Source organism: Trematomus bernacchii, unplaced genomic scaffold (genome assembly GCF_902827165.1).
Source record: "Trematomus bernacchii unplaced genomic scaffold, fTreBer1.1, whole genome shotgun sequence".
In the NCBI taxonomy this organism is placed as follows: Eukaryota; Metazoa; Chordata; class Actinopteri; order Perciformes; family Nototheniidae; genus Trematomus; species Trematomus bernacchii.
This window is the reverse complement of record NW_022988003.1, coordinates 19,609-40,229: the sequence shown is the minus strand read 5'-3', so window position 1 is coordinate 40,229 and position 20,621 is coordinate 19,609. Positions and strand designations below refer to the sequence as shown.

Below are 20,621 nucleotides of genomic sequence, written 5' to 3'. Positions count from 1 at the left end.
TCAGGTCTCTCAGGTCTGCTCTCTGTCCCCAGAGTCAGGTCTCTCAGGTCTTCTGGTCTGCTCTCTGTCCCCAGAGTCAGGTCTCTCAGGTCTTCTGGTCTGCTCTCTGTCCCCAGAGTCAGGTCTCTCAGGTCTCTCAGGTCTGCTCTCTGTCCCCAGAGTCAGGTCTCTCAGGTCTCTCAGGTCTGCTCTCTGTCCCCAGAGTCAGGTCTCTCAGGTCTCTCAGGTCTGCTCTCTGTCCCCAGAGTCAGGTCTCTCTGGTCTTCAGGTCTGCTCTCTGTCCCCAGAGTCAGGTCTCTCAGGTCTCTCAGGTCTGCTCTCTGTCCCCAGAGTCAGGTCTCTCAGGTCTGCTCTCTGTCCCCAGAGTCAGGTCTCTCAGGTCTGCTCTCTGTCCCCAGAGTCAGGTCTCTCAGGTCTTCAGGTCTGCTCTCTGTCCCCAGAGTCAGGTCTCTCAGGTCTCTCAGGTCTGCTCTCTGTCCCCAGAGTCAGGTCTCTCAGGTCTTCAGGTCTGCTCTCTGTCCCCAGAGTCAGGTCTCTCAGGTCTCTCAGGTCTGCTCTCTGTCCCCAGAGTCAGGTCTCTCAGGTCTTCTGGTCTGCTCTCTGTCCCCAGAGTCAGGTCTCTCAGGTCTGCTCTCTGTCCCCAGAGTCAGGTCTCTCAGGTCTCTCAGGTCTGCTCTCTTTCCCCAGAGTCAGGTCTCTCAGGTCTGCTCTCTGTCCCCAGAGTCAGGTCTCTCAGGTCTCTCAGGTCTGCTCTCTTTCCCCAGAGTCAGGTCTCTCAGGTCTTCTGGTCTGCTCTCTGTCCCCAGAGTCAGGTTTCTCAGGTCTGCTCTCTGTCCCCAGAGTCAGGTCTCTCAGGTCTGCTCTCTGTCCCCAGAGTCAGGTCTCTCAGGTCTGCTCTCTGTCCCCAGAGTCATGTCTCTCAGGTCTGCTCTCTGTCCCCAGAGTCAGGTCTCTCAGGTCTCTCAGGTCTGCTCTCTGTCCCCAGAGTCAGGTCTCTCAGGTCTTCTGGTCTGCTCTCTGTCCCCAGAGTCATGTCTCTCAGGTCTGCTCTCTGTCCCCAGAGTCAGGTCTCTCAGGTCTGCTCTCTGTCCCCAGAGTCAGGTCTTCAGGTCTGCTCTCTGTCCCCAGAGTCAGGTCTCTCAGGTCTGCTCTCTGTCCCCAGAGTCAGGTCTCTCAGGTCTCTCAGGTCTGCTCTCTGTCCCCAGAGTCAGGTCTCTCAGGTCTTCTGGTCTGCTCTCTGTCCCCAGAGTCAGGTCTCTCAGGTCTTCAGGTCTGCTCTCTGTCCCCAGAGTCAGGTCTCTCAGGTCTCTCAGGTCTGCTCTCTGTCCCCAGAGTCAGATCTCTCAGGTCTCTCAGGTCTGCTCTCTGTCCCCAGAGTCAGGTCTCTCAGGTCTGCTCTCTGTCCCCAGAGTCATGTCTCTCAGGTCTGCTCTCTGTCCCCAGAGTCAGGTCTCTCAGGTCTCTCAGGTCTGCTCTCTGTCCCCAGAGTCAGGTCTCTCAGGTCTTCTGGTCTGCTCTCTGTCCCCAGAGTCATGTCTCTCAGGTCTGCTCTCTGTCCCCAGAGTCAGGTCTCTCAGGTCTGCTCTCTGTCCCCAGAGTCAGGTCTTCAGGTCTGCTCTCTGTCCCCAGAGTCAGGTCTCTCAGGTCTGCTCTCTGTCCCCAGAGTCAGGTCTCTCAGGTCTCTCAGGTCTGCTCTCTGTCCCCAGAGTCAGGTCTCTCAGGTCTTCTGGTCTGCTCTCTGTCCCCAGAGTCAGGTCTCTCAGGTCTTCAGGTCTGCTCTCTGTCCCCAGAGTCAGGTCTCTCAGGTCTCTCAGGTCTGCTCTCTGTCCCCAGAGTCAGATCTCTCAGGTCTCTCAGGTCTGCTCTCTGTCCCCAGAGTCAGGTCTCTCAGGTCTTCTGGTCTGCTCTCTGTCCCCAGAGTCAGGTCTCTCAGGTCTTCTGGTCTGCTCTCTGTCCCCAGAGTCAGGTCTCTCAGGTCTCTCAGGTCTGCTCTCTGTCCCCAGAGTCAGGTCTCTCAGGTCTCTCAGGTCTGCTCTCTGTCCCCAGAGTCAGGTCTCTCAGGTCTCTCAGGTCTGCTCTCTGTCCCCAGAGTCAGGTCTCTCTGGTCTTCAGGTCTGCTCTCTGTCCCCAGAGTCAGGTCTCTCAGGTCTCTCAGGTCTGCTCTCTGTCCCCAGAGTCAGGTCTCTCAGGTCTGCTCTCTGTCCCCAGAGTCAGGTCTCTCAGGTCTTCAGGTCTGCTCTCTGTCCCCAGAGTCAGGTCTCTCAGGTCTCTCAGGTCTGCTCTCTGTCCCCAGAGTCAGGTCTCTCAGGTCTTCAGGTCTGCTCTCTGTCCCCAGAGTCAGGTCTCTCAGGTCTGCTCTCTGTCCCCAGAGTCAGGTCTCTCAGGTCTCTCAGGTCTGCTCTCTTTCCCCAGAGTCAGGTCTCTCAGGTCTTCTGGTCTGCTCTCTGTCCCCAGAGTCAGGTCTCTCAGGTCTTCTGGTCTGCTCTCTGTCCCCAGAGTCAGGTCTCTCAGGTCTTCTGGTCTGCTCTCTGTCCCCAGAGTCAGGTCTCTCAGGTCTCTCAGGTCTGCTCTCTGTCCCCAGAGTCAGGTCTCTCAGGTCTCTCAGGTCTGCTCTCTGTCCCCAGAGTCAGGTCTCTCAGGTCTCTCAGGTCTGCTCTCTGTCCCCTGAGTCAGGTCTCTCAGGTCTCTCAGGTCTTGCTCTCTGTCCCAGAGTCAGGTCTCTCTGGTCTTCAGGTCTTGCTCTCTGTCCCCAGAGTCAGGTCTCTCAGGTCTCTCAGGTCTGCTCTCTGTCCCCAGAGTCAGGTCTCTCAGGTCTGCTCTCTGTCCCCAGAGTCAGGTCTCTCAGGTCTTCAGGTCTGCTCTCTGCCCCAGAGTCAGGTCTCTCAGGTCTCTCAGGTCTGCCTCTCTGTCCCCAGAGTCAGGTCTCTCAGGTCTTCAGGTCTGCTCTCTGTCCCCAGAGTCAGGTCTCTCAGGTCTGCTCTCTGTCCCCCAGAGTCAGGTCTCTCAGGTCTCTCAGGTCTGCTCTCTTTCCCCAGAGTCAGGTCTACTCAGGTCTTCTGGTTCTGCTCTCTGTCCCCAGAGTCAGGTCTCTCTCAGGTCTCTCAGTCTGCTCTCTTTCCCCAGAGTCAGGGTCCTCTCAGGTCTTCTGGTCTGCTCTCTGTCCCCAGAGTCAGGTTTCTCAGGTCTGCTCTCTGTCCCCAGAGTCAGGTTCTCAGGTCTGCTCTCTGTCCCCAGAGTCAGGTCTCTCAGGTCTGCTCTCTGTCCCCAGAGTCATGTCTCTCAGGTCTGCTCTCTGTCCCCAGAGTCATGTCTCTCAGGTCTGCTCTCTGTCCCCAGAGTCAGGTCTCTCAGGTCTCTCAGGTCTTCTGGTCTGCTCTCTGTCCCCAGAGTCATGTCTCTCAGGTCTGCTCTCTGTCCCCAGAGTCAGGTCTCTCAGGTCTGCTCTCTGTCCCCAGAGTCAGGTCTCTCAGGTCTGCTCTCTGTCCCCAGAGTCAGGTCTCTCAGGTCTGCTCTCTGTCCCCAGAGTCAGGTCTCTCAGGTCTGCTCTCTGTCCCCAGAGTCAGGTCTCTCAGGTCTGCTCTCTGTCCCCTGAGTCAGGTCTCTCAGGTCTTCAGGTCTGCTCTCTGTCCCCAGAGTCAGGTCTCTCAGGTCTTCAGGTCTGCTCTCTGTCCCCAGAGTCAGGTCTCTCAGGTCTTCTGGTCTGCTCTCTGTCCCCAGAGTCAGGTCTCTCAGGTCTTCAGGTCTGCTCTCTGTCCCCAGAGTCAGGTCTCTCAGGTCTGCTCTCTGTCCCCAGAGTCAGGTCTCTCAGGTCTTCAGGTCTGCTCTCTGTCCCCAGAGTCAGGTCTCTCAGGTCTTCAGGTCTGCTCTCTGTCCCCAGAGTCAGATCACACTGCACTGTAACTCTGATTCCTGTTATTCATGTTTTATTATCTTTGCTCTTCAGAGAGTTCCTCGAGGCTCTCAATGTCTTCCATTTGTGTGAAGCACTTTGAATTGGCTCGTGTTGAACGGAGCTGTATGAATCAACTTTATTTCTGCCTCTGTTTGTGTTTCCGGTCTCGTGGTGCGTTCACTGTCCAGGGCTTTGTGACGGGGGGGAAGGACGGCATCGTGGAGCTGTGGGACGACATGTTCGAGAGATGCCTGAAGACGTACGCCATCAAGAGGGCCGCGCTGTCCCCCGCCTCCAAAGGTCTCAGAGAGCTCTTATTTAACAGGGACTTTCTGTCAATGTGCCAAGAGGCTCTGTTTCATCTGTAGGCCCTGGACACATGTTATCAGTCACCCTAAAACACATTTCATTTTAAACAAGTACATACAGTCAAATAAAAACATGCAGCATACAGTACTGGAAATCTTAATTTAAAAAAAATGTAAAACTTAACTAAATAAGAACATGTTAAAACACAGGCATTGCCTATACTACTCATCCAGTTGAGGGGGTGGGGCTAAGTGTGGAGGGGGTGGGGCTAAGTGTGGAGGGGGTGGGGCTAAGTGTGGAGGGGGTGGGGCTAAGTGTGGAGGGGGTGGGGCTAAGTGTGGAGGGGGTGGGGCTAAGTGTAGAGGGGGTGTGTCATATGTAAACAAGGTGAAACTAAACGGATGTTAATCAAGTGTGTGTGTGTGTGTGTGTGTGTGTGTGTGTGTGTGTGTGTGTTGTGTGTGTGTGTGTGTGGTGTGTGTGTGTGTGTGTGTGTGTGTGTGTGTGTGTGTGTGTGTGTGTGTGTGTGTGTGTGTGTGTGTGTGTGTGTGTGTGTGTGTGTGTGTGTGTGTGTGTGGGTGTGTGTGTGTGTGTGTGTGTGTGTGTGTGTGTGTGTGTGTGTGTCAGGTCTGCTGCTGGAGGACAACCCCTCCATCAGAGCCATCACTCTGGGTCACGGTCACATCCTGCTGGGCACCAAGAACGGAGAGATCCTGGAGATCGATAAGAGCGGCCCGATGACCCTCCTGCTGCAGGTCAGAGGGGCCGGTGTTTATTTAAATAAGAAGACACTTTTACAGTAGTCGGGTCTACTGAAGATAAAAGCATGTGATGCATTCACTGTCTGTTGGAGTTTCATGTTGTTGTTGTGGTGTTGTGTTCAGGGTCACATGGAGGGGGAGGTGTGGGGTCTGGCGGCTCATCCTCTACTTCCTGTCTGCGCCACCGTCAGCGATGACAAAACCCTGAGGATCTGGGAGCTGTCGGCCAATCATCGCATGGTGGCCGTCCGCAAACTGAAGAAGGGTGAGAGAGTTCACCTGTTCACTGGACTGTTGACCAGTGATTATTAACATTTTAAAGTATTCAGAAAAGTCAGAATTTTTTAGAAAAGTCAGAATTTTGAGATTTTGTCAAAAAGTCAGAATTTTGTGATTTTGAGAAAAAGTCCGAAATTTGAGATTTTGAGAAAAAGTCAACATTTTGAGAAAAAGACAGCATTTTGAGATTTTGAGAAAAAAGTCAAGATTTTGAGAAAATGTACGAATGTTTAGATTTTCAGAAAAAAGTCAGTAGTTGTATCTTCATGGTTTCTCTCATTAACCTGTTAAGCCCGAGAGACCCCGGTACCGGGGCACTGCCGCAACATCTTGCAGGAAACAGTGTCTGAGGGCATGTTCATTTAATAAACTATGAATGTTTTATATCCATGTAACGGGAAGAAACTCATCTAACTGATAATTTTTATTTATTTTTCAAAATAAAACCCACAATGCTAACGCTGAGCCTCTGAGCGAAAAATGCTAACACCTTACTGCACCGAAAATCACTCACAAAACCTTATTATTTATCTTTTCTCTACATCCATGACATCGTTTCACATCGTGAGGTGACACAGAATCGATGGACACCCACATTATCACTGAATTATACGAAATGGCGACGTTATAAGCAAAAACGGACATCAAAACAGGTGACGCTAGGTAGCTAAAAATGCTAACATTTTTACCTTGGCTCTGTAGTCTCTCCAAAGTGGTCTTCAATGGCATTGAATACAAATAAACGATAAAAACGCTGCTGAAATTAATCCATAGGTTAATCCAATGTGTCTGTGTCCCTTTGAAATGATTTCTGATAATCCATAAGCATTAAAACTGCTTTTCCGTTTCCAGATGTCAAAGCTAGAGATAGGTTCACTCTGATGCAAAATTACATGCGCGAAGCCCCCACCTCTTCTCTTCACAATGAGTGTGTGTGGGGGACTCCCCCTTTGATTCTATTGGCTCTAACGGTCAGAAAGAGGTGTCAACCATCAAAATCGAGCAAGGGAGGCCAGAGATATGGAAAATCCACCCAAATGACCCCAGAAGTGGTTTCTTTTTGCTAAATCTCTCTAAAAGGTCAAATGTCACTTGTTTTGCATCAATCTTGATACAGGGTACTTATTCTATGTTGTACTTTGGATTCCTAAAGCTGTTAGTCTACCTTACCATCATGCAAGGGTAGTTTTCACTATAAGTAAAAAAGAATTTTTGGACGGACACTATAATTTACAGTTTTTTACTATGTTCAATCTGAATTTTCTTTAAAATAAAAAACATCTATATTGATTCTGACTTTTCTACATCCAACTCACAGGTTTATCATTACTTTGAGAAAAAAGATTATTAATTTAACCCTTTTAGAAGGGAAGATATGGTCATTTGTTCTGGGAATGGCATTTTCGAGCCTGAGACCTGAAAAACAGGCTCAGGGCTTAACAGGTTAAAGACTACTTGTTGTATCTTCATGGTTCCCAAGTCAAAAAAGTTCAGAAAAAAGTCAAAATCTTTAAAAAAAAGTCAGCATTTTTAGAAAAAAGTCAGAATTTTTTGAAAGAAATCAGAATTTTTTGAAAAAGATCAGTATTTTGTACATTTTGACAGGATGTATGATTACCTACAAGAACCGGTATTCCTCCATTGTGACTGTGTAACTCCCTCTCTTGTATATCAGCATGTGAAGGACTACTTGCTGAGGTTGTGTCTTCATGGTTCCTCTCATTAAAGACTACTTGTTGTGTCTTCATGGTTCCTCTCATTAAAGACTACTTGTTGTGTCTTCATGGTTCCTCTTAGTAAAGACTACTTGTTGTGTCTTCATGGTTCCTCTCATTAAAGACTACTTGTTGTGTCTTCATGGTTCCTCTCATTAAAGACTACTTGTGTCTTCATGGTTCCTCTCATTAAAGACTACTTGTTGTGTCTTCATGGTTCCTCTCAGTAAAGACTACTTGTTGTGTCTTCATGGTTCCTCTCAGTAAAGACTACTTGTTGTGTCTTCATGGTTCCTCTCAGTAAAGACTACTTGTGTCTTCATGGTTCCTCTCAGTAAAGACTACTTGTTGTGTCTTCATGGTTCCTCTCAGTAAAGACTACTTGTGTCTTCATGGTTCCTCTTAGTAAAGACTACTTGTTGTGTCTTCATGGTTCCTCTCAGTAAAGACTACTTGTTGTGTCTTCATGGTTCCTCTCAGTAAAGACTACTTGTTGTGTCTTCATGGTTCCTCTCATTAAAGACTACTTGTTGTGTCTTCATGGTTCCTCTTAGTAAAGACTACTTGTTGTGTCTTCATGGTTCCTCTCAGTAAAGACTACTTGTGTCTTCATGGTTCCTCTTAGTAAAGACTACTTGTTGTGTCTTCATGGTTCCTCTCAGTAAAGAGTCTCTCTCCCCCCCAGGAGGTCGCTGCTGCGCCTTCTCTCCGGACGGGAAGGCGCTGGCCGTGGGTCTGAGCGACGGCAGCTTCCTGGTGGTGAACGCTGACACGCTGGAGGACATGGTGACCTTCCACCACCGCAGGGAGCTCATCTCGGACATCCGCTTCTCCCAAGGTACCTGAACGCACCACGCAGGTGTGAGGAGGCGGTGTGTGATTGGTCCGTCTGTGACCATCAGCTGTTTGTGTTTCAGACTCCGGGAAGTACCTGGCCGTGGCGTCGCACGACTCTTTCGTGGACATCTACAACGTTCTGACCAGCAAGAGGGTGGGAATCTGCAAAGGAGCGGGAAGCTACATCACACACATCGACTGGGACTCCAGAGGTAATGCTACGCTAATAGGCTAACGGTTTGCAGGTAATGCTACGCCAACATGCTAACGGTTTGCAGAAGAACTCAACTGTTTGAAGTACAGTCTAAAAGTTAAAAGAAGAAGCTAAATGATAGCAGTAGAAGCTAACTTATAGCAGTATACGCTAAATGTTGGCAGTAGAAGCTAAATGATTGCAGTCTGAGCTAAATGTTAGCAGTAGAAGCTAACTTATAGCAGTAGAAGCTTAATGTTGGCAGTAGAAGCTAAATGATTGCAGTCTGAGCTAAATGTTAGCAGTAGAAGCTAAATGATAGCAATATATGCTAAATGTTGGCAGTAGAAGCTAACGTATAGCAGTATACGCTAAATGTCAGCAGTCGAAGCTAAGGGTTAGCCGTGGAGTCTAATAGTTGGCGGTAAAAACGAACTGTTAGCCAGGGCGCTAATTACAATCTGTCTGCGCAGATAATACAGACACAATCACATCATGAAATATACCATACCTATGTATGAAGGCCAGTGAAGGTCAAGTATAAATACAGATTGAGGGAAGGGGGTAAAACTTCCAAGATTGAGTCATAAATGTAAGAGAAAAACAAAACTAATATTCTCTGAGATTTAAGTCCCAAAATGTTGAGAAACAGAAAGTGAGATGTATTTCCTGGTAAGCATGGAGCTGTGTCCCCTGCAGGTAAGCTGCTGCAGGTGAACACAGGAAACAAAGAGCAGCTGTTCTTCGAGGCGCCGCGAGGCCGGAAGCAGAGCATCAGCATGGCCGAGGTCAGTTTGCAAAGATTCAAGATTCAAAGGTTTTATCATCATATGCTCAGCAGCTTCAGTGTAGAAATGGCAATGAAATTATTCTGACCTGAGCTCCTCCCACAATGCAACATATATAATAACATACAAAAATACAAAATAAGAATAAAAATAGTGCAAAAAGTCTAAATCCATGTAAATAGACTAGTCTGCACAGAGGACTTTCTACTTTGACTTCTTACACTTTGAACCCAAATACCTGTACTTTCTACTTCTTACATGTTGAACACAAATACCTGTACTTTCTACTTCTTACATGTTGAACTCAAATACCTGTACTTTCTACTTCTCACATGTTGAACACAAATACCTGTACTTTCTACTTCTTACATGTTGAACACAAATACCTGTACTTTCTACTTCTTACATGTTGAACACAAATACCTGTACTTTCTACTTCTTACATGTTGAACACAAATACCTGTACTTTCTACTTCTTACATGTTGAACACAAATACCTGTACTTTCTACTTCTTACATGTTGAACACAAATACCTGTACTTTCTACTTCTCACATTTCCCAAACAGGCTGGTTCCTTTAGTTTGAATGTGTGTTTGGTGGCGTGATCATTATTATTTAGAGTCATTGCGTGCCTATTGATTTGAACACGATCCGGTGTATCCATCATTTCCTGGTCTTCTCTAAAGAAGAGGGACCAATGAAAACGTTGTCATGTTGCCGTTGTTCAGCATGGAAACATTCATTAGCTAACAATGACATTATTGTTCTATTAATATAAAGGGAGGTCAGGTACTCTTTAAAACAGCTGCTAGCTATGGGTACTTTTTACTGAAGTACATTTCAAAGCCCTCTTTACTTTGACTTGAGTAAAGAAGTTTAGTCAGTACTTCTACTTTCACCAGAGTATCTTTAAACACAAGTATCTGTACTTCTACTTGAGTAAAGGATGTGTGTACTTCTACTTGAGTACAGGATGTGTACTTCTACTTGAGTACAGGATGTGTGTACTTCTACCTGAGTACAGGATGTGTGTACTTCTACCTGAGTACAGGATGTGTGTACTTCTACCTGAGTACAGGATGTGTGTACTTCTACCTGAGTACAGGATGTGTGTAGATCTGCAGGAGGTGAGCTCCTCCAGTCTCACTTCCTGCAGATCCTCACCTCCTCTTTGTGTTTCAGTTTGAGAAGCTGGAGTGGGCGAGCTGGACGTCTGTGCTGGGTCCCACCTGTGAGGGGGCGTGGCCTACCTGTGAGGGGGCGGGGAATACCTGTGAGGGGGCGTGGCCATCGCTCGGCCTACTGAACGCAGCCTCGCTCACTAAGGACCGCCAGCTGCTCGCCACCGGGGACGACTTCGGGTTCCTCAAACTGTTCAGCTTCCCCTCACGGGTGAGACCTGTCGGCTGGGATTTAAAAAAACATGCTGGAAAGGATGATAAACACAGCTGTTAGCAGTAGAGGCTAACTGTTAGCAGTAGAGGCTAACTGTTAGCAGTAGAGGCTAACTGTTAGCAGTAGAAGTTAACTGTTAGCAGTAGAGGCTAACTGTTAGCAGTAGAAGTTAACTGTTAGCAGTAGAGGCTAACTGTTAGCAGTAGAAGTTAACTGTTAGCAGTAGAGGCTAACTGTTAGCACTAAAAGCTAACTGTTAGCACTAAAAGCTAACTGTTAGCAGTAGAGGCTAACTGTTAGCACTAAAAGCTAACTGTTAGCACTAAAAGCTAACTGTTAGCAGTAGAGGCTAACTGTTAGCACTAAAAGCTAACTGTTAGCACTAAAAGCTAACTGTTAGCAGTAGAGGTTAACTGTTAGCAGTAGAAGTTAACTGTTAGCAGTAGAGGCTAACTGTTAGCAGTAGAAGTTAACTGTTAGCAGTAGAGGCTAACTGTTAGCACTAAAAGCTAACTGTTAGCAGTAGAGGCTAACTGTTAGCACTAAAAGCTAACTGTTAGCACTAAAAGCTAACTGTTAGCAGTAGAGGCTAACTGTTAGCACTAAAAGCTAACTGTTAGCACTAAAAGCTAACTGTTAGCAGTAGAGGCTAACTGTTAGCACTAAAAGCTAACTGTTAGCACTAAAAGCTAACTGTTAGCACTAAAAGCTAACTGTTAGCAGTAGAAGTTAAGTGTTAGCAGTAGAAGTTAAGCAGGGTTGCCAACTCTCACGCATCTGGCGTGTGACACACGCTTTCACTCTCAATCTCACGCTCTCACGCTGCCCAAACTATTCTCACGCCAAAAACAAGATGAACCGGCGATCCTTCTTGGTTGGTTATTTACAATGTTGAGTTGACAGCTGCTCAAGCTGTCGATCCGCTCCCTCCCCGCCCCCACCACTCTTAACAACGTTAACAGACAGCAGAGCAGTGGGAGCCGGTTGGTCCCCGACCCGCATGGCGCATGCGCAGATCTGAGATCCAGTCTGCTGCTTATTGTTCTACTAGGCCAACATCGAGTCAAAGAGTATATGAGAGTGAGAGTGTGTTAATTAATATATTTGGCAGTTTGGAGTAAGTCTGTAGATGTGTGTGTGTGTGTGTGTTTCATGTATAGGCCTCTCACGATAATTCATTTTGTTGGATACATTTTCCCGGAAATTATTGCGATAAACGATAATATTGTCGGCACCGTTGTATGACCATTTTAGACCACTGACATAATGATAATATATAATAATAATTCAAGTACATCCTTTCAAACTGCTAGTCACATCCTCATGTAAATGGCAATTTATCGAGGTCAGAAAAGTTATCGAGTTCATTTTTATTTATCGTACGATAAGTCAATTAATTGCTTATCGCGACAGGCGCACAATAAAACAGTGGAAACAAACATGTTTGACTTTCATTAGTGAATGAAACTGTGTGCCCTTTATAGTCTGTGTCCAATATTGTGTATTTGTATATATTGTATATATATCCTATGCTAAGGTCCCGCTGCTGACACGATAGCAGTCATTTCGTGCGCATATGTGTAATTAAACCCATGATATCAAAATCTCACTCCAGCCAGGTACCCAAAGTTGACAACCCTGGTTAAGTGTTAGCAGTAGAAGCTAACTGTTAGCAGTAGAAGCTAACTGTTAGCAGTAGAAGCTAACTGTTAGCACTGGAAGCTAACTGTTCATTTAAACGTTTGTTCGTAACACAACCACCGGGATCTTTCTGGTTGAATAAATGCTGAATACATGAGAAGCAGAGTCAGAGCAGTATTCCTGTAACCCCTCCTCTGTGTTCAGGGCCAGTTTGCTAAGTTTAAGAAGTACGTGGGTCACAGCTCCAACGTGACGAACGTGCGCTGGTCCAACGACGACTCGCTGCTGCTGTCGGTGGGGGGGGGGCGACACGGCGCTGATGATCTGGACCCGAGAGCCAGGAGGAGGCCACAAGGAGAGCAGAGAGAGCCGAGCTGTGGACAGCGAGGAGTCCGACGACGACCCGGAGGAGGACGGGGGTGAGCTCTTATTCTGAAGGCCTGACTTTTGAGAAGTTTCTACATTCAGAGCTTTTATTCTGAAAAAGGGACGGTTGTTTATACCAAGGAGAAGTTTCCTCCTTCAGAGCTTTTATTGTGAGAATCTGACCTGATATCTAATGAGAGAAGTTACAACATTACGAGCTTTTATTCTGAAAATCTAAACCTTTAATTGTTAAGAAAAATTTCCGCCTTCAGAGCTTTTATTCTGAAAAACTGACCTTTTTTTACAGGATCGGAATCAGAAATCCTTTATGATATTGATTATAGCAGCTGACGTACCCTAACTAAACGGACAAAATGTAAACGGACAAAATGACAGACGCATAAGAAGGGCAGAAATGAAGCGTGGGTTAAATCTGCCCTCAGTTTGTCCTGACAGGACCTGGCTGTGGGTTAAATCTGCCCTCAGTTTGTCCTGACAGGACCTGGCTGTGTTTCAGGCTACGACAGCGACGTGGCGCGGGAGAAGGTGGTGGATTACATCACTAAGATCTACTCTGCGAGCATCAGGAACATGACGGGAACCAGACCTCACCTACAGCACCGAGAAGTGCCTGTGGAGGAGAGGTACACACACACACACACACACACACACACACACACACACACACACACACACACACACACACACACACACACACACACACACACACAGTTTCCTGAATCCTGTTTCCTGTTTCCTGCTTCCTGCTTCCTGCCTCCTGCCTCCTGCTTCCTGCCTCCTGCCTCCTGCCTCCTGCCTCCTGCCTCCTGCAGGCCTCCAGTGAGTCGTGCTGCTCCGCTGCCTGAGAAGCTTCTGAAGAACAACGTGAGCAAGAAGAAGAAGCTGGTGGAGGTCAGTGCTTCATGTTATTCAGTAATCATTGAGTGAAATCTGTCCCCCCCTCTCAGTGGGGTTGAAAGGTTTATCTTTTGTTCCTGGAGTTCAAAGCATTATTTCCAACTGTTCTCAAGATAAGATAAGACTTTATTTATCCCGAAGAAAGTTAAGATCCAGTTACAAAAATACAATAAACACAGCAGCATGGTAATCAAACTGTACAGTAACAGTGCATACAAAGAGCAATTCAATATCTACAGCAAACATAGAGTTCCCAGAGAGACTCAGGATGTTGAGAGTTCCCAGAGAGACTCAGGATGTTGAGAGTTCCCAGAGAGACTCAGGATGTTGAGAGTTCCCAGAGAGACTCAGGATGTTGAGAGTTCCTAGAGAGACTCAGGATGTTGAGAGTTCCTAGAGAGACTCAGGATGTTGAGAGTTCCCAGAGAGACTCAGGATGTTGAGAGTTCCCAGAGAGACTCAGGATGTTGAGAGTTCCCAGAGAGACTCAGGATGTTGAGAGTTCCCAGAGAGACTCAGGATGTTGAGAGTTCCCAGAGAGACTCAGGATGTTGAGAGTTCCTAGAGAGACTCAGGATGTTGAGAGTTCCCAGAGAGACTCAGGATGTTGAGAGTTCCCAGAGAGACTCAGGATGTTGAGAGTTCCCTAGAGAGACTCAGGATGTTGAGAGTTCCCAGAGAGACTCAGGATGTTGAGAGTTCCCAGAGAGACTCAGGATGTTGAGAGTTCCCAGAGAGACTCAGGATGTTGAGAGTTCCCAGAGAGACTCAGGATGTTGAGAGTTCCTAGAGAGACTCAGGATGTTGAGAGTTCCCAGAGAGACTCAGGATGTTGAGAGTTCCCAGAGAGACTCAGGATGTTGAGAGTTCCCAGAGAGACTCAGGATGTTGAGAGTTCCTCAGAGAGACTCAGGATGTTGAGAGTTCCCAGAGAGACTCAGGATGTTGAGAGTTCCTAGAGAGACTCAGGATGTTGAGAGTTCCCAGAGAGACTCAGGATGTTGAGAGTTCCCAGAGAGACTCAGGATGTTGAGAGTCCTAGAGAGACTCAGGATGTTGAGAGTTCCCAGAGAGACTCAGGATGTGAGAGTTCCCAGAGAGACTCAGGATGTTGAGAGTTCCCAGAGAGACTCAGGATGTTGAGAGTTCCTAGAGAGACTCAGGATGTTGAGAGTTCCTAGAGAGACTCAGGATGTTGAGAGTTCCTAGAGAGACTCAGGATGTTGAGAGTTCCTAGAGAGACTCAGGATGTTGAGAGTTCCCAGAGAGACTCAGGATGTTGAGAGTTCCTAGAGAGACTCAGGATGTTGAGAGTTCCTAGAGAGACTCAGGATGTTGAGAGTTCCCTGAGAGACTCAGGATGTTGAGAGTTCCTAGAGAGACTCAGGATGTTGAGAGTTCCCAGAGAGACTCAGGATGTTGAGAGTTCCTAGAGAGACTCAGGATGTTGAGAGTTCCCAGAGAGACTCAGGATGTTGAGAGTTCCCAGAGAGACTCAGGATGTTGAGAGTTCCCAGAGAGACTCAGGATGTTGAGAGTTCCCAGAGAGACTCAGGATGTTGAGAGTTCCCAGAGAGACTCAGGATGTTGAGAGTTCCCAGAGAGACTCAGGATGTTGAGAGTTCCCAGAGAGACTCAGGGTGTTGAGAGTTCCTAGAGAGACTCAGGATGTTGAGAGTTCCAGAGACTCAGGATGTTGAGAGTTCCTAGAGAGACTCAGGATGTTGAGAGTTCCCAGAGAGACTCAGGATGTTGAGAGTTCCAGAGACTCAGGATGTTGAGAGTTCCTAGAGAGACTCAGGATGTTGAGAGTTCCCAGAGAGACTCAGTTCCCAGTCTCTGAGCATCTGGCTGTGTTTCAGGAGCTTGTGCTGGAGCACGTGTTCGGCTACAGAGGCTTCGACTGCCGCAACAATCTGCACTACCTGAACGACGGCAACGACATCATCTTCCACACCGCGGCCACCGTCATCATCCAGAACCTGTCTGCCGGTCAGTGCACGCACACACACACACACACACACACACACACACACACACACACACACACACACACACACACACACACACACACACACAGACACACAGACAGACACACACACACACACACAGACACACACACACACACACACACACACACACACACAAGACACACACACACACATCAGTGCCCCCCCCACACAGACAAACACAGACACACACACACACACACACACACACACACACACACACACACACACACACACACAGCGCTGTTCATGATGAACTCTGCTGTTGACTTCCTGTTTCCTAACAGGAACGCAGAGTTTCTACCTGGAGCACACCGACGACATCCTGTGTCTGACCGTCAACCAGCATCCTAAATACCAAAACATCATCGCCACGGGACAGATCGGTGAGGCCAGTCACTTCCTGTTAGCTCATTCAGCTAGCTACAGTGTTAGCTTCTTCAGCTAGCTACAGTGTTAGCTTCTTCAGCTAACTACAGTGTTAGCTTCTTCAGCTAGCTACAGTGTTAGCTTCTTCAGCTAACTACAGTGTTAGCTTCTTCAGCTAACTACAGTGTTAGCTTCTTCATCTAGCTACAGTGTTAGCTTCTTCATCTAGCTACAGTGTTAGCTTCTTCATCTAGCTACAGTGTTAGCTTCTTCAGCTAACTACAGTGTTAGCTTCTTCAGCTAGCTACAGTGTTAGCTTCTTCAGCTAGCTCCAGTGTTACAGACTTTCTGTTTCCACATATTAAAGCCATGTTTTTCTCATGCATGACCAAACTGCTTTTTGCCCATTGCCTTTCTTTTCTTTTCCACGGCTTCCTCATTGTCACGCCTCACCTCATCCCCAGGTGACCTCGCTGACCTGCCAGGTGAGTCCTGCTGCCTCTCATCGATCACCTGTTTACATGCTGAAGAGTTTAATGTGTTAATGTGTTAACGTGTTAACGTGTTCCCGTGTCGTTGGCTGAGTAGAGGCGGAGGTGTTCGGTGAGTATCAGCAGTCTGTTTGTAGCTCGCCCCCCCCCCCACAGGTCTGATGAAAACACTCTGGGACTCCATTCACACTAACCACAGGAAACTGGACTTATAAAAACAATTGATCCTTTAAAGCAGGGGGTCAAACTCAAGGCCTGCGACTTCATGTTATGACTGCAAGAGTTTGCAAAGAATATAATACGTTAATTATACGGTTACATGCTTTACAGAAGCACGTTGCCCATAAACTACATGTCCCACAATGCATCTCATTTTGTGACACTGAAGAGTCTTGCAATTATTTGCCCCAGACTTCTGCTTTCAGACGCAGTTAATTATGAAGTTATTACCCTATCCGATAATAATCCAATGCAGAGGCAGTAATGTGATATAATACATTATTTATATATATTATATATTTATATATGTGTATTTATATAGTCTTAAAGGGCCCTTTGAGTGCAACCTTAATGCTGATGTGGCCCGTGGTGAAAGTGAGTTTGACCCCCCTGATTTAATGCAAGACACGACTTAGAACACTTTAAGAACCCGTTTCTATCACAGAAACATGAACATGTGATAAAGCCAGGTTCCTGCTTCATGTTGCTGACATGATTATGTTCTGATCTAGAGAACATATGTGTAGGCTACTCCTTAGTGTGGATGGAGCTTCTGTAAACACAGTTTTCTAACGTCTCTGTTTTAGTGTGAGCATGGCCGTCGAGAAACTAAAGGAGAAGCCTTGATTAGCGGCAGCATGCTAAGCTAGCCGGGCTAACCTTAGTGTTACTGTAAGTTGGTGTTGTTGGTGGTAAGACTGTGATTCAGAGGGTCTTTATAAAGCAGGGTCTGATGGTGTGTTTAACTCATTACACATTATCCCGCGCACATTAGCCTTTGTTTCGAAGTAAGCACATGCTAAATGCTAAAACACCACTTTTAGCATTTCCTCTGTTACCTAAAACTCTTTCTCTATAATAAACAATTATCCAGGTTCCACAAAGCTAAAGTACCTCTTCCTGTTTAAATTAACCTTATTATTAGATTAAACCAAACGTAAAGAGGCATGTTATTATACAAAAGGGCCTAAATCAGAGCCTTGGGGTACACCACAACAGATAGCAGAAGCTAATTATGCAAAAGGTGACGCTTTCCATTTCACCAGTTTGCCACTCTCCAACTTCACTACCTGTGGGTTGGAGTTATTTTGCATCTTGACTTCAGGAGACAGGATGTGATCGTGGCCTCAGGCCTGAATAAGGTTCTCTGTAGCTGTGTGCAGACAGGATGTGATCGTGGCCTCAGGCCTGAATAAGGTTCTCTGTAGCTGTGTTCAGACAGGATGTTTGATTGATTGATTGATTGAAAAGTTTATTAACAGCTTGTATATTGGGTACAGTACAGCTCAAAACATACAATTGTTAAGGGGATGCAGACCAGAGAAAGACTTTCGTCTTGTTTACATCAGGGTCCCCCATTTCCAATTCATCATATCATTTAAGACATATAAGACATATTTGACATACAGATGGCTTATTTACAATTTACATACAGGTGGTTTTTTACATACAGATGGCTTATTTACAATTTTCATTTTAGATTTCGTTCTAATACATCCTAACCGGACATTTAAGACATACCAAGTCTACAGATATACAGTTAGTAACAGAGTCTAAAATGCGAGTATATACATAGATGGGGGGGGGAAGCTGTCCATTGTACGACAGGTTGAGATTTGTACCATTACCGGGGCCAGTTTTGCAATGCTTTCCCCCGAAGGTGCTCTTTAAGAGAGGTTTTGAAGGTAAGTATAGTTTTACTTTCCTTTACAGTTGTGGGAAGAGCGTTCCACCTTGATGTGGCATAATTGCGAAACGTGTATTCCCCTTTTTTTGTGCCAAATCTGGGTTTTACATGATTTGTGGAGCTCCCTCTGGTGTTATGATCATGGTATTCCTTGACCTTTGGGAAGAATTTTGACATGTACATGGGTACCATAGAGGTGTAGTGGATCTTGTAGACCAGGCCCATTGCAAGTAGCTGTACTCTGTCGTCTACTCTAAGCCATCCTAGGTTGTCAAAGTGGGCAGAGGTGAGGTGGGTTCTAGATGAAAGGTCAAGCAGTAGTCTGACCAGTTTATTTTGCGATGTTTGAAGTTTTATTTTTAGCGCCTTGGAGGTGCTATGGTACCATGACGTGCAAGCATAGTCATAGTACCCTTGAATGAGTGCTCCTGCCAGAGTTTTCAGGGTGTTTTTGTTTACCAGAGAGGAGATCCGGTATAGGAATCTAGTTCTTTGATTGACTTTTTTTATTACATTGGATGCCATTTTGTCACAGGAGAGGTTTGCCTCAAGAATAGATCCTAGGTATGTAATTTCCTTCTTACTTGTGACAATAATGTCACCCACTGCAACTGAGAAGTCGTCGGATTTGCTGAGATTATGTTTCGAACCGAAGAGAATGGACTCTGTTTTACCCAGGTGTAATGATAATTTATTATCGGCGAGCCAGGTGCAGATTCTGCCGAGCTCGGAGCTGAGGGTTTTTTCAACCTGCAATCTGCTCCTGTCAGAGACCAGCAGGGCTGAGTCGTCCGCGAACAGGAACAAGTTGCAGTCACATGCTGATGACATGTCATTTGCATAAATTAGGAACAGTAACGGACCTAATATGTGATCGTGGCCTCAGGCGTGAATAAGGTTCTCTGTAGCTGTGTTCAGACAGGATGTGATCGTGGCCTCAGGCGTGAATAAGGTTCTCTGATACTGTGTTCAGACAGGATGTGATCGTGGCCCCAGGCGTGAATAAGGTTCTCTGTAGCTGATGTGATCGTGGCCTCAGGCGTGAATAAGGTTCTCTGTAACTGTGTTCAGACAGGATGTGATCGTGGCCTCAGGCGTGAATAAGGTTCTGTAGCTGTGTTCAGACAGGATGTGATCGTGGCCTCAGGCGTGAATAAGGTTCTGTAGCTGTGTTCAGACAGGATGTGATCGTGGCCCCAGGCGTGAATAAGGTTCTCTGTAGCTGTGTTCAGACAGGATGTGATCGTGGCCTCAGGCGTGAATAAGGTTCTCTGTAGCTGTGTTCAGACAGGATGTGATCGTGGCCTCAGGCGTGAATAAGGTTCTGTAGCTGTGTTCAGACAGGATGTGATCGTGGCCTCAGGCGTGAATAAGGTTCTGTAGCTGTGTTCAGACAGGATGTGATCGTGGCCCCAGGCGTGAATAAGGTTCTGTAACTGTGTTCAGACAGGATGTGATCGTGGCCCCAGGCGTGAATAAGGTTCTCTGTAGCTGATGTGATCGTGGCCTCAGGCGTGAATAAGGTTCTCTGTAACTGTGTTCAGACAGGATGTGATCGTGGCTTCAGGCGTGAATAAGGTTCTGTAGCTGTGTTCAGACAGGATGTGATCGTGGCCCCAGGCGTGAATAAGGTTCTCTGTAGCTGTGTTCAGACAGGATGTGATCGTGGCCTCAGGCGTGAATAAGGTTCTCTGTAGCTGTGTTCAGACAGGATGTGATCGTGGCCTCAGGCGTGAATAAGGTTCTGTAGCTGTGTTCAGACAGGATGTGATCGTGGCCCCAGGCGTGAATAAGGTTCTGTAACTGTGTTCAGACAGGATGTGATCGTGGCCTCAGGCGTGAATAAGGTTCTGTAACTGTGTTCAGACAGGATGTGATCGTGGCCTCAGGCGTGAATAAGGTTCTCTGTAGCTGTGTTCAGACAGGATGTGATCGTGGCCTCAGGCGTGAATAAGGTTCTCTGTAGCTGTGTTCAGACAGGATGTGATCGTGGCCCCAGGCGTGAATAAGGTTCTCTGTAGCTGTGTTCAGACAGGATGTGATCGTGGCCTCAGGCGTGAATAAGGTTCTCTGTTACTGTGTTCAGACAGGATGTGATCATGGCCTCAGGCGTGAATAAGGTTCTCTGTAACTGTGTTCAGACAGGATGTGATCATGGCCTCAGGCGTGAATAAGGTTCTCTGATACTGTGTTCAGACAGGATGTGTTCGTGGCCCCAGGCGTGAATAAGGTTCTGTAACTGTGTTCAGACAGGATGTGTTCGTGGCCCCAGGCGTGAATAAGGTTCTGTAACTGTGTTCAGACAGGATGTGATCGTGGCCTCAGGCGTGAATAAGGTTCTCTGTAACTGTGTTCAGACAGGATGTGATCGTGGTCCCAGACGTGAATAAGGTTCTGTAACTGTGTTCAGACAGGATGTGATCGTGGCCTCAGGCGTGAATAAGGTTCTCTGTAACTGTGTTCAGACAGGATGTGATCGTGGCCTCAGGCGTGAATAAGGTTCTCTGTAGCTGTGTTCAGACAGGATGTGATCGTGGCCTCAGGCGTGAATAAGGTTCTCTGTAGCTGTGTTCAGACAGGATGTGATCGTGGCCTCAGGCGTGAATAAGGTTCTGTAACTGTGTTCAGACAGGATGTGATTGTGGCCTCAGGCGTGAATAAGGTTCTCTGTAACTGTGTTCAGACAGGATGTGATCGTGGCCTCAGGCGTGAATAAGGTTCTGTAACTGTGTTCAGACAGGATGTGATCGT

General features: G+C 46.9%; 1 protein-coding gene across 1 annotated transcript in view; it reads left to right on the top strand.

The window, feature by feature from the left end:
• The window catches only part of LOC117472108 (echinoderm microtubule-associated protein-like 6), a gene marked incomplete at both ends in the record, with an annotated part of 45,923 nt that overhangs the window by 5,846 nt on the left and 19,456 nt on the right, over positions 1-20,621 (top strand). The window contains 15 exon segments of the mRNA XM_034117234.1: positions 4,081-4,192; positions 4,829-4,956; positions 5,086-5,227; positions 7,642-7,794; positions 7,874-8,005; positions 8,686-8,774; positions 9,958-10,167; positions 12,016-12,108; positions 12,110-12,230; positions 12,695-12,821; positions 13,011-13,089; positions 14,958-15,087; positions 15,392-15,490; positions 15,938-15,958; positions 16,062-16,076. Of these exon segments, the coding sequence (XP_033973125.1) occupies positions 4,081-4,192; positions 4,829-4,956; positions 5,086-5,227; positions 7,642-7,794; positions 7,874-8,005; positions 8,686-8,774; positions 9,958-10,167; positions 12,016-12,108; positions 12,110-12,230; positions 12,695-12,821; positions 13,011-13,089; positions 14,958-15,087; positions 15,392-15,490; positions 15,938-15,958; positions 16,062-16,076 (1,651 nt within the window).